The 13807-nt window shown below is 43.9% G+C and overlaps 2 protein-coding genes across 6 annotated transcripts in view; one reads left to right on the top strand and one right to left on the bottom strand.

Moving 5' to 3' along the window:
- LOC126403491 (telomere zinc finger-associated protein-like) overlaps positions 1–13807 on the top strand; it is a 202092-nt gene that overhangs the window by 104800 nt on the left and 83485 nt on the right. The window lies entirely within an intron of this gene.
- plekhg5b (pleckstrin homology domain containing, family G (with RhoGef domain) member 5b) overlaps positions 1–13807 on the bottom strand; it is a 109956-nt gene that overhangs the window by 36127 nt on the left and 60022 nt on the right. For 3 of the 5 annotated variants that reach the window (XM_050066167.1, XM_050066170.1, XM_050066172.1), the window contains 3 exons: positions 2762–2903; positions 343–442; positions 47–107 (listed from right to left, as the gene is read on the bottom strand). In XM_050066167.1, coding sequence (XP_049922124.1) covers positions 47–107; positions 343–442; positions 2762–2903 — 303 coding nt within the window. Of the gene's footprint in view, positions 1–46; positions 108–342; positions 443–2761; positions 2904–3846; positions 3863–3941; positions 4047–13807 lie in introns of those variants that run through there. The other 2 variants (XM_050066171.1, XM_050066169.1) reach the window with 2 other exon arrangements.

Here is a 13807-nt window from a genome sequence, read left to right as displayed (position 1 = left end):
TTTGTAGATTACACACTGCAACCCATGTGTCTGCACGATTACTTACATCAGTGTGTCGTCTCCGTGGCTTCTTTTTCACCAACTTCATCCCCCCCGTTTTACGCTCCCTGCAAAACAGTTACACACACATTATCATACCTGTTCATACACCAGGTTCTCAAAAGAACCCAGTATCAGAGGAAACTGTTTAACGTGACCGTCGAGACTTGGACAGAAGTGATCAAACTGTCAGGAGACACACATTTCATGGCTGTAATTTATCCTCCAGTGAGAAAGGACAAGAGCTCCACTGACAGGCAGGAACACATGAACACTAGCATGACAGAACGGAGGGTTACTGACCCGCGGTCGTTGCTCCCCTCATCCTCTTCCTCCAGGTCGGAGGGGGGGCTGGTGCGCGGGGGACAGGAGCGCGTGGACACGTTCCGAGCCAGGATGGAGGCTAAAGGTCAAGAAAACACAGCAGTCATTACTTCTGTTTCATCACAACTACGGCAACCTGTAAGATCATGCTTTAAAGGGGCAGTTCACACAAATTTCGGAGGCTCTTTCCCCCTGAGTTTTGCTTTAATTTGTTTAGGTTTTGATGTGTTTGTCTCAACTGAGGGGATTCTGTCTGTGGTGTTCACTCCAGGCCCCCAGGAACGCTGCTCTGCCTTGCTTCTAATTCTTTCCACTGGCAACTTGAAAGCAGCCCAAAAAGTATTTCCCCATAGATCACCATTATAAAAGAGACATCTGTAAAACTATTGACAAGACACTTCGAACTGCAAACAAGGTCAAATATGACTCTTCCTATTAAGAAGTTTTGATCCATGGAGGTTTAATATTTGCAAAACTTTACTCAAGCCGAGAAAACTCTACTGCGTATATACAGTGGGCCGCATACCACATATGTAAACGCAGAAGCTAGAAACTTTTTTGGTGTACGTGCCATGGGAGTAATTTTCATTGGACTGAATGGGCACCATCTTGGGGTTCAGTATCTAGATCTTAAAGTACATCTATGTGTCCATCACAAATAAACGTCCATCAATTTGATTAGAAATCACAGACACAAGACGATCCCTGTAACTCCAGAATTTGCCTGAGAACATCACGTAATCCAGTTAATACTTTTTAATTTTCCAAATGATAAAAATACAGGATAAATCAGTGGTTACCAACTGCTCCAGTCTCAAGGTCCAGATTTCTCCGTGGTCATCAGTTCAAGGTCCACACAATTTAATACATTCAGTGTCAAACTTGTGTTCGGCCATGTTGTCGAGCTAGTTTGCAGTCTCTGTCAAGTAGCTGTCAGTAAGTCACTCACTCTACAGCAAGAAACGGCACTTCAAATTAAAAGCTCTGTGCCAGAAATTCATTGTACTTCAATATAAAGTGTGTTTTTTACAAAGTTGACACGTTTGCAAATCGCTTGCGGTTCATTCAGAATGGACCCATGACCCACTGGTTGGGAACCACTGGACTAAAAGACAGGGCTCAAGTTGAAGCCCAAGGTGTTTGACTTTGAAACCACCTGCTCTGGATAGTTTTCTTATGGACAATCTCTCAATAGAATAAAGCTCTATTGAAAACAAAAAATTCATCGTGAGGTTTGTAGATTATCTGGAATAACCAGATTTTATCTAAATCTCAGGGACATATTTAACATCGCTGGTTAGCACTAGCCTGGTTGCAGACCTCTGAATCGCCGCTCAACGTCTATGATTTGTACCGCAGTTCAATGAGGTCAGGCATTATGTCCACTTAAGACAGATCTACCAGCTGTAAAAAAACAGTCGACCAATCAGTGCTTTGCAGGCAGGATTAAGAATATAAAAGCAATGTTTTGGGGGATGCCCACTGATTTCTCCATATTGGCAAGAGACTGTCAAAGAAATAAGGAACATCTTTGGAATATAAGTTGATTGTTCTTTTGTCATGTTGAACCCCAGGACAAAAACCTTTACAAAGTACTTTTCGCCGCGAGCAAGAAAGCCATCACATGGACGACTGGATCGCAATTATTAATGAAATTCACTGTATGAAGAAAATCTAATTTTCTTTAAGACCACCAGTTGATCAATCTTCAAAACACTGGAAAAAATGCATCGTATACACAAAGGGATGTAACCTACTGAGCGGTTACCTGAAAAACCCTGTTCTGTACCAATGTGTGGCTTCTACCGACCCCTTACCTCCAATAAAAATAAAGCTAAAAATAAATGAATAAATAAAAACGTCATCTTCCTGCGTAGCTTGCCTCATACCACCCATGAAAAATAACGACAGACAAATAGTCACAAAAACGCCCACAAGTGTGGATGAGACTAACAAAGCTGCACAGGATGTTGTTGTTAACTTGATTTACACGAGTAACAACTCCTACACTGTAAAATGTCCTGATTTGCTTCAAGCAACTTCTACTGATGACAAAATGACATCAGCGTGTTTGTAACCTGCTGCTGAGACACAATGTTTGGGTGGTGAATGACGTGAAACAAAATGTGTCATGATCAGGATCACTTGAGAAAAGTGTGATGAACCAACCCTTTGATAACAGTAATGGCGAGAATTTGACTGAGACATGCATTAAATAATTACACAAATCATAAGTCAGAATTTTACATGTTGAACAGGAGAATACTGATTCATAGTTTTTGCCTTATTTAGACGACAATAAAAACCCAGTGATATCTACACAGTGAAATCCTGCGATGAGGCAATGGGTATGACATCACTGTAACAGGAAGGATTACCAAATAAAGAAACAACCCACCTTGAGGTTGTAAGTCAAATCGGGGGTGCCGATCAAAGTGCATGTTGTCTGTGTTCTCTGAATGGCTGCGTGAGTCACATGACTCACACAGGTGAAGGGGGCTTTTGTTATTCAGGTCTTGGCAGTCTGGGTGGTGGCAAACCTAAAAGCAGACACAGAGGGGAGGAGAGGACAAGAGAAAGTCAGATCACATCACTGCCAAGAACTCCAGGTCCCTGCATTAAAAGACAAAAACATTTTAACAGACTGGGCCAAAGTGAAAAGGGTAAAACAGTCACACACATTGAGAGTAAACAGCTCCCTGCCTCACTATTGTTTCTGCCACGATTAAATGACCACAGAGGCGGCCGCGGGCATTCCTGAGGTCTGGTGACTCCCACCTTCCCACCATCTGTCCCCCTCTGTGGGATGGCAACTAATTGACTTAAAGTTAGTTTTTCACCTTGCGTGCTGAGCTGGGACCAGCTTACCCCTTATGTAATCTAAAATCGTATGCTGGGAGGTGAAACAATGAAACTGACCGCGGGTCAGTCAGACTTTCAGGCCGCAGAGCTCTGAAAGCTCCGAGCCAGGGCGACAGGCAGCAGAAGGCTGCAGGATTAAGGATCTCTCTGTCTCTCTGTCTCGGCCCAGACAGATCCGACGCCCCCCCGTAGCCGTCGCCGCCGCTCTTCTACATCTCCACCCTGTGTCCACCTCCGCCACTGCCCACACCCGGCTCAGGAAGCGAGGATGTATGGGGAGATACAATGGAGGTCCAGCTAATGTACTTCCTGTCATTGTGTCCATGTACTTGGGAGGAGCAGTGTGTCTCCGCATGAGTGTGTAAATGTGTGCACGACATGGGTTTGACCGCAAGCTAGGGAGACTAGCTTTCATATAAACACAACAACGATAATTAATCACGAACAGAAGCATCCTCTGACAAAACCCTGTCATACAGGCCCGTCTGAAGCAACTCTACTGCTGTAACACACTCACATGCACAGCCACATGCGCCTGCTATACATAACAGCGTGTAAGTGCTATTGAGTAACTCAGATTTCAAAGCAAACGACTCTCTGTCCCCACTTCTGGTACTCTACCGTCACATCCTGCTGACCGGAGCAGGAGTCTCCTCTACTCCTGCAATTTGGCTCCATATCCATGCCAGCAGGACCCCAATAAACATCCAACTCACCACGTCAGCGGCCTGCTAATTCACTCTGCAGCGTGCCCCCGTCCAGCCGCACTGACGAGCTGCCTTATTAATCCACTCCTCTCAGTGTCTAGCCAGGTATAATCGCAGATTTTAAGGAGCAGGTCGCAGGGCCGCAGGAGGACAGAAGGAGGGAGGGGAGGAAGGAGGGATAAGGTTATGGGAGGGTGAGGAGTCCCAGTAAAGATATAAACCCAAGGCAGGAAGGAAGGGAAAAAAAAGGTCCATGCAGAAGCTTTTCAGAAGTACAAAGCCCCCCTAATCTCGCAGCCTAATTGGTGCCTGTGCTCTGTCAAAGCCATCTGACGGTCGTGTGGAGATTAAACAGCCTCGCAATGAGCTCGGCAAGCCAGGGTCTTCTCCTCTTCTTCCCCTCTCTCCCTTTTTTCTCTGTCCTCTCTGCCACCACCAGCACCGACTCCTCCCTTCCTCTCACTCACCCAGGGTCACTAAACCCAGACAGAGCCCCCGACCAGAGAGAGGTTTTAAATAGAAAGAGACTGAGTGACAGGAGTCAGTGAGGCCCACAGAACGGCCTTGTTTGCTGTGGTGAACATGACATGCTCTCGTCCAGTGCGCACAACTCCAGCTTTTTACAACTTGGGTGTTACATTCATAGTTTTGGCTCATTTCATAATGTTGTACAAAAGTCATTGCTGAGATCTGGGAACACGGTGACACCATTACAACAATGTGCGGCACGGCATGAAACACGTTTATCTGATAGGAATAATATCCAAATCTATAAAGATAACATCCAAGTTGTAAAACAGCTCTTTAGTTACCTGTCTTACCAAAAACAAGTCCACAGCCATGCTAGCAAGTCTGTGAGGCTGTGCTGATGTTTATCAGGTTTAATATTTGCCATGTTTAGTATCTCAGATTAATGTGCATGCATACTAACATTTGCTAATTAGCCAAAACTACAAAGTTCAGCTGTGGCTGATGGGAATAACTTAAAGGCCACATCCACATTCATAAGTTAATAACAAAATTGATCTCCATACACACAAGCACCACCAAGCTTCAGTCTGATTTATAGTTTTGCACAGGCTCTACACCAGGGTGTCAAACTCATTTTAGTTCAGTGGCCACATGCAGCCCAGTTTGATCTGAGATTGGCCGGACCATTAAAACCACTGCATAATAACCTATAAGTTCCATCAGCTCCAATATTTTCCCTTTTTTGTGTAAAGAATCACAAGTACATTCTGTAGACGTTCATCCTTTTACAAAACAGATGAACAGCCTGAGATGTCTTAAGAAAAATATGTGCACTTCCAACAGTACGTCTCAGTTTTTCCACATTCAGTCACTGTCAGTACATGTGCATTTATCCACACATGTCCTGATGCAGATTCTTCTTTTTGAACTGAAGCTGCTGATTTAAAATATTTTGCACAATGTTCAGTTTCTGTAAACATGGTCACAGTAAGTATTCATTGTTATATCAGAGAGCTGTGTCCTGGTCAGGGTGGAAAAGCCTCTGAAGCAGAATTTCACATGAAGTAGGCACTTGCTCCTGAAACCTGGCACCTCTTAGTCTAGTCATCTAGTGGGCCGGATTAGACTCTTTGGAGGGTTGGCTCTGGCCCATGGGCCGTATGTTTGACACCCCTGCTCTACACCATTGCCTTCCCAAGCAGCTTACACTGTTATGAGCATTTGTACTTGTGTCGTGGTGTGTCTGTGTCAATCTGCAGTTACACCTCCAAAACACTAGTGGGCGATGGGGTTTCTGTGAAGTGCTGTAAAGTTTGACTGATTCAAAACACACCTAAACACATAAAACAAGGTGTAATAGTGACAATATTAAACAAATACAATTTTGGCTTCATTATATCTCAAAAGATTCACTGACAAAACAGCTGTCTTTATACGAGACATGTTTTCCCCACATGTACAACATGCTAATGTTATTAGCATAAGCCTATGACATTTTACACTATATAAATTAGCATACCAGCTAGCAGACTTTCCTCTACTCATATGAAGCCAGGATAAATCATGCACAATTTATTGTTTCTTATCTGTGAAAAATAGTAAATAAAAGCTTTATTTGCACTGAGGAAAATGGTTTGCAGCTTCCAAAAAAAGATCAGGCTTCCTTGGAAAGTGCACATCAGGCTATGGCGTAGGCTACAACAACATAGGTTACACGACTGTGCAGAGTCTACCACATAGGTATGGCATCGCTTCAACGCAGAAGTATAAATCAGCAACGAATTAGGGGTTTCAAAATGCTGGAGGTGTAAATGTAGTGATAGTTATTCACTGAAAAACAAAAACATATTATTAGTGTGTATTCAGCCTGACTTTGCCAGTATGTGGTTGGAAAATATTAGCCTGATTAAAATGTTGACGTGATATTGGCGCTAGAGGAAAAGTCAGGGCATCACCAGAGTCAGAAGGATACTTCGTCTGGGAGCAATAAATGTCTTTATAAAAATTTCATTGCAATCAATCCAACATTTGTTGCAATATGTCAGCGAGGAACAAGTTGTGTTCTACTTTTCAGGACAAACTGAGGTCTTGTTCAGTCTTGTGCTCTCTGTGTAGTCACCACAGCAGAGGAGGATCATGAGAACACTGAAAACTAAGGTCATTTCTCAATCGCTGCAGCTGATGACGTTCGACAACTTGCAGGTATAGAGGAGTGAAGCGTCTCACCCCCGACTGAGTCACTGACCTCGACTTACCGCTCCACATCCACGCTGCAACAGACATGGCTTCACGGCAGAAGCAAACAAGTCACAGAAATCTGTTACAACATCACCTACTTATCCACCCTCTGAAGTCTACGTCAACGCATGCGCTTGCATTTTCGTGTAGCAGAGTCAAATGTCCCTTCGCACTGAGGTGGTATGTTCTCCTTAAGGTGTGGAGACGGATGGCGGGGCCAGAGAAATACGAGCAAATCAGATGCCATATTTAGACAATAGCTGCAGATAGGTAGGCCTTCCTCACTATCAAGTCGGGGCGTTCACATTCCAGCTGGAAATATCTGACGCTTCAGCCAAGACAAACCAGTGCATCACAGGATGGAGGAAAAAAAAAAGTTCAAACAATCCTCGAAAAGCTTGTAATCTGACGTTCATGACAGAAACCTGAAGATAAACACCTGAAATAAGAGTTTCAGCTCAGGATATGTGCAACGTGGAGTTTTGCAATGCGCAACATTCCTAACAATGAGAGGCATGATTGATACTTGAGAACGAAGAGAACCTGACTTTCATTATCCGGCCTGTTACTGGATCAGTTTTCCCACACAACGAAGAGGAGGAGGAGGAGTGTGAGTGAAGCTGAGTGTAAGGGAATGTGACCACAGCTGACAGGAGGCCATGCGAGCCTCGCACTGACTGTATGAATGCGTGTGGGACAACATGTGTCATGTGAGAGTGTGTCGCGTGTGTCCCTCTCCCCGCATGCCTGCTCTCTGGTCTGGCCGGATTAGTGGGAAGGTCCGGGGGGGCTAGCATGACTGTAGATGAAACACCGCACACACACACACACACACACATAATTCCACCTTGGTCCCCCTGCCCAACAGCTGAGATCACACAGCAGCCCCACAGCGGCCCTTCGTCTTGGCTTAGCACATCCAGCGCCACGTGGCACCTGCTTATGCACCCTTGTTTCCACACATCCTGCAAACACGCCAACACTCCCTCACGGACTCACAAATGTAGGCATGCCTGCTCTGAGGCTGTGTCATCAGTGAGCAGCACGCCAGTCGCTCAGCTGTAATAAAGCCGTTCTTGTTTGGAAGAAGATGACTGGAGTCTTCTGAGGTGAATCAGGATTATTACCTTAACACTTAATCCTTCCAAACGCTGGCACGCAACGAACGAGGGCAACACGCTTTAAAACACTTACTGCCACCGCTGACAGGGACTAAATCACACAGCTGATGCTAAAGACATTAAACTGGGGGACGGTTATATTAACCTCACATTCAGACGTCTCTAACATGATTTATAATTAAGGATGGAACTTGTGGTTTTACAGCAACAGCCTGGCAGTTCAATTTGGCTGCGATGTCCTCACCACCGTCACGATTTTTAATACACTTAGACGGCCTGGCGCATCCTAACAAGCTGGAAAATCTGCGGGTAATCAGCTGGGGTGCATGGAATTATATGACGCATGGAGGGAGAGGCCGCAGATAAATTCAAACCCAGATTACAGATGTGACTCGATGTGATACAAGGCTCATCCATCACAGGGCGGCTCTGAGGAACACAGAGAGAGACAATGTCTTCAAACCTATACTGATCGAACCTCATGTCCGTTTCCAACCTCGCTGCGTTTCCCGCTCTGACCACACTCCGCCCTCCTCCGGAACAGCTTGTCCTGCCAGAGCACACCTAGGACTTATGTAATAGCACGCATCACCGTGTGCACGTGTGTGAGGAGTAAAAGGGGGTCCGTGAGCTGTAAGCTTTAGTTTCTCTCGGAGCCAGGAGTCATCACAGTGCGTCTTCAGAGGGATCATTGGCTTTCCTTGTTTTGTTGTGTAAAGCTTCAGAGATGGAGCACCATATCAGATCTAATCTTAGTTTGCAACATCTGTCAGTAAACTCAAAGATTCGGTTAAATCTGTATCGCCGTTTGTTGGCCTAGAAGCCGTAAACGCTCACGGAATAGTTATCAAATGTACTGGGACATGTTGAGCTGATGATCTTAAAGGAGACCTAACATGCTTTTCCTTATTCTCTGTCAGATATATAACGTTACAGATGTTCATATTAAACGATTGTGGCTGAAGTTTTAAATAATGACGTAAATGTGTGTAATCAATCCCTGTGAGCAAAACCCTCAAGTTTCAGACTGTTCTGAACACTCTGTGTCCAACTGCTTTCTCCTGCTATTGAGACAAGCTGACATCAGCTCAGGATGGATTTCTATATATGGTCATCTCCTCCAGACACGTTTCTGCAAGTTCACATTGTGTAGCCTACGCTGCTACATGTAGCTACATGCTAACGTCAGGGAAACATGAAATCTTGATTGTTAATACTCTGAGATTTCTGGTCGTATTCCAGCTGGCACATGTCCAGTAGTAAAGATTTTGGTTTTGAAGCTGATATTGGTAATTTTTCATAATAAAATTTGCCACTATTCAGTCTGCAATGACGGAGCAGAGACACAGAGATACTTTAGACCTGAAGATGCTGACCAGTCAGAGCAGACAGGCTTTTTTAAGAGGGGGGATTCAAGAGACAGGCACTAAAATGGAGCGTCTCAGGCAGAGGGTGAATAAATGAAAATGAGTGTAAGAGGTCCCTTTAAAATATCGTTGTATTACTCTACTGATATTGACAAGACGCAGTCAGCTAGATTATTTACGGTTGGGATGAGGAGCCACGCTGTTTGTTTTACTGACCTATAAAAACACACAATTAACTCAAGGTCGGTGGTTTCTTTTCTAAGGCTGCTCCTTGAAAGTCAGAGATTCGAATCGTCAGTCAAAGACTCCTCAGTCGAAACACATTGCCTCAAGTAGAGCAGTCATTTTGGGGTTTTTTTGCTGGTCAGTGTGCTGTGCAGTGTAGTTCTGGGAACGTTTTGGTCCAAAGATTTTGCTGCAGAGTGAGCACTCTTGACTTTAAGCAACTCTTTGAAAAAGACATCTGCAAACACAATGCAGTGGCACAGAGGAGGAGCAACTCGCCATTGTAAGGCTCCAAGATAACATTATCTATCTATAAAAACTAATTTCACTCACAAACGTAAGTCTAGTGTAGCCCGATTCACAACGGGGTCTGCCCACTGGTCCGACATCCCATTGTTCTGACCATATTAAACCCATTGTTCCGAAATCATCATGATGCCCTGTGGTTAAGGTCTGGTTAGGTTTAGGCACAAAAACCATTGGTTAGGGTCAGGAAAAGATCATGGTGTGGGTTAAAATAAAAAAGAAAGTGGCAAACACATAAGCCGTGAGCCTGCTTCGCCTCAAGCCTTTCCCAGCTGACCCAGAGCCGGTTGCGCCGCACCATCAAGGCAGAAATACGCCCGCCGGGAGCCGTTCAGCACCGCGGAGAGCTCCCCAAACAACCCCGACCCCAGAGTTAATAACAAGAGGTTATGGTGTTTCACTCTCTTCTCTCTATGACACTTGTATCTCGACCAGTAGCCTATTTTTGTTGCGTTGCTGATCCTCTATGGTACACAAATACAGTATAGCCTAGTATAATCACATATCGGAACAACGGGACGTCGGACTAATGAGAAGTCGGAACAATGCTACGGCACCATTCACAACTCCCTTCCACCATGGGGAGACAATCTCGGATGCACATGTGGCGATCTGGCAATAGGCTTTCTTACGCTGGCACAGGAGTGTGCTGATGAAGCATTAAGTTGTTAGATTTAACTCATGTAGCAACTAGCTAGTTAGCTAGCTAGCTTGGTAATTCCACCAGGCTTTAATGCCACAGTGGTGACACGAAACAATATGATAGACTTTATTGTACCCATAGGGAAATTTGATTTGGACTACACACAACAGTATAGCACATCATCCACTCATGTTAAGCCTTAAGCATGACTTAGGTCATCACTCACTTCAACCATCACTCAATAATGGACAGACTTTTGTGTTTGGCCTCGCATGCAGCGATCCAGCCAAAAAAAAGGAGAGGAGAATATTCAATTAAAGATTGCTGGAGTTTAACAAATCTGGGTATTGCAGCGATTGAGGACTTGTTCTGACCAGCTGTTGGAAACCAACCCTAAAGGTGGATAAATAAACGTCAACCCACGGCAGTGACTAGCCAACCAGATGTTAATAATGACAGGTGAGAATTCACAGGTATAAACGTCCAACTGAGGAAACACGCTCCAGCTTGAGCTTTTAATAAAGTTTTTATTGTGTTGACTGTTGGTGTGCGTGTCTGTGTGTATGTCAGACTGTAAGTATGAGTGAGTGGAGGGGTGGGGCAGGAGTTAATGCACGACACGCAAAATTATACCGCATCTAAAAGAAAAACATACTGAAAAAGTTGAAAAAAAATCTTATCTTTTATTGACATATTGTGAAAACAGGAGTTCCCACACGTTTCGCTCCATAACACACACACACACACACAGTTGTTTGTCATAGCGGTGCCCACACCCATAGAGCAAACTCAACTCCCTGTCTTTGTTCCAAGCGGCCATCATCAACCTTCACTCAGACACACACTATAGAACATGTGAAATCAAAGCCAACCTGAATCAACACACAACACAACAGCGTGATTAATGCGTCATATTGGGGACAATGGAGAAAACTGTTTGGTTGAGTTGAGCTCAAACCTGATGTTTGGGCCAACCTTCTGTCCGATGCTGAAAAGTCTCATTGCACTCCAGTCTTTGTTGAGACTGCGGGTGACATCCAGGTACACTGTGTTTAATTACACGGGCCAACTTTAATGCTTACCATCACTCCACTCCCACAGAGAGGGCTGCTTTAAAGGTCCTGTCCTAACACGAAAGTCATCACTGATTTGGCAACTGGCGGAGACTCTCCTCAGCAGTAAGTTATGTTAGTATTAACTCCTCATCAGTCATGAGAGGCTGGAGCAGACGGCTCACGGTAGCTTCAAGCCGACCTCTCTAACTCAGTTTTCTTTCAAAAACCCACCTTGACTTTGTCGTTTCTCTCTTTTACTTACGCAAAAGAAAAACACACACCAAAAAACGCATCCCAATTAACACGCCCACACACGCAAATGATTGGTTAGCGCCAGATGAGGCAGAGTCATGCACAGTCTTGTTCAAATAGTCAGACTGCAGCGGAGTCAGTCAAACATCCAGACAGACTTTGGTCTGACCAACTCATACACCGTCGAACTAATCAAAGATAACCCCAGAGTCAGACACAAGTCCACATCATCAGTGGTTCATAGTCTGTGACTGACAGAAACACAACCACTGTCTCATGTTCACACACAAATACACTAATGTGCTGCTGACCTTTGACCTCTGCGTTACATCAATACAGTACAGAACAGGGCAGAGACTGCACAAACACAGGTGTGCCAAACCATGTCTGATGCAAACAAAGTAAAACATTTCTCAAGGATTTTTTTACAGTAACACTTTTACCTGTCATTTTATTTTAGGCAGATTAAAGAAATCTGATATCCTAATGGACTGTTTCAATTTGTTTTGAATGCTTGAACCATTTTATCCGATTAAAAGCGATATTAAGGCCGAGCAACACTGACAAAATCAAACGTCACCACATCTTTAATCGATCCCTCGATATCCATAACACTAAACTTGTATGAGGAAGCCTGCTGGGTGTTTCCAGGAGATATGACCTATAAGACATATGTAAGACACATTAATTATAGAGCTGTAGCTAAGGATGTCACGAGAACTGATGCCTTGATATCAAGTTGGCGCCAAAATTCTAACATGACGGTACTTGTTTTTCTCTTGTACTGTAGGTGCTGCAGATGCAATTCTTCCTGACCTGATGGAGCAGCATGTACTTCTATGAGTGTTCTAGTTTGCCGTTAAATGCCAATGTAGACAACAACAACACATGGAAGATGGCGACGGCTACAGCTCCATCGTCAAAAGGAAAAGTGTTTTTTTTTTTCCCCTGAGGCCAGCGTATTTTGTTAATTCTTTGCACTGGGAGCACTGTGTATTTACACTCTGCAAACGCCAGCAGCGTGACGAGGCACTGAACGTCTATTCTACATTAGGCTTGGCGTTTTTTTGTCTGATCGCAGAGAGTTGAAAAATGTTCGACTTTAGGAGCAGCGCTAAAATAGCTGTCCCTCCATTGGGACATTAGAAAGTGTCACATTTATCTTGCAAGTGTACTCTTCTTCAACGTTTGCTTTACTTCCTGGATTTTTCCCACATGGAAATTCTGACCAATCAAGAGCAGCTTTCTTGCCAAGGCATTTTATCTGGTCCGCTTGTAAATGCTGCCGTGAGAACACCAACCAACTCTAGGCAATTATACAACTTTGTGACACAATAAGTCCCTGATTGGGACCAAAGCAAGACAACTCTAGGTCTGAAAGCAGCCAAACCGTGGGACCAAACTGGGTACTGAGAATTGTGAAATTTCACTAGTATTGACATCTACTACTGGTGGCATCATGACATTCTTTGCTGTAACTGATGTTTTCCTTCATACTGATTAATCTAGGAGTTGGTTTTTCCTCTCAATTAGTCAATTAAAAATGTATCAATAAAAGTCAGGAATAAGGAGAAATTTCCATCTCAAGTTCCCCGACCCCAAAGTGTCATTTTAAAATCACTTAATTTCTATCATTCTTTATATTTTATTTCATTTTAGTTAAGTTGTGAGCATGAGACAAAAAAGATTTAAAACTCTTAACACTGGACAAAGCTAGAAACTACAAATGTTTGGTGTTTTCTTTGCTAAATCAATCAGCCGTTAAGTTGTTGCAGCATAATATCATTAATGTTGATATGTCAGAGGTTGTAAGAGGAAACCGTCTGAGATCATTAAACTGCACAAAGAGTCAAATAAGTTTAGAAAATGACATCACTCAACTGTTTATTAGCCTTTAGGAAAAGGAAACGATAACAGCTTTCCCAGATTATATCGGTACTATATTGAAATATTCCAACTTTCCAGTACTGAGGTTCCTTCCTCATCTTCAAGTCTTGTCGAGACGTTGATTAGTTACTCACGGCAACTTATAGTCCAATATCTGCTGCTGCATTAAGCATGATTGATCGTCAGAGAAAAGTCTGAAGAGCTAAATGCCTGCAGAGCGAGCGTGCTTTTCATCAAGCCGAGCTGACAGAGACTGAGCCAGGTCAAACTCTGCTACACGTTACGTTTTTGCTACCTTTTTTGTTAAGAG

The sequence above is a fragment of the Epinephelus moara genome, chromosome 16 (genome assembly GCF_006386435.1).
Source record: "Epinephelus moara isolate mb chromosome 16, YSFRI_EMoa_1.0, whole genome shotgun sequence".
In the NCBI taxonomy this organism is placed as follows: domain Eukaryota; kingdom Metazoa; phylum Chordata; class Actinopteri; order Perciformes; family Serranidae; genus Epinephelus; species Epinephelus moara.
This window is presented reverse-complemented; position numbering and strand designations above follow the sequence as displayed.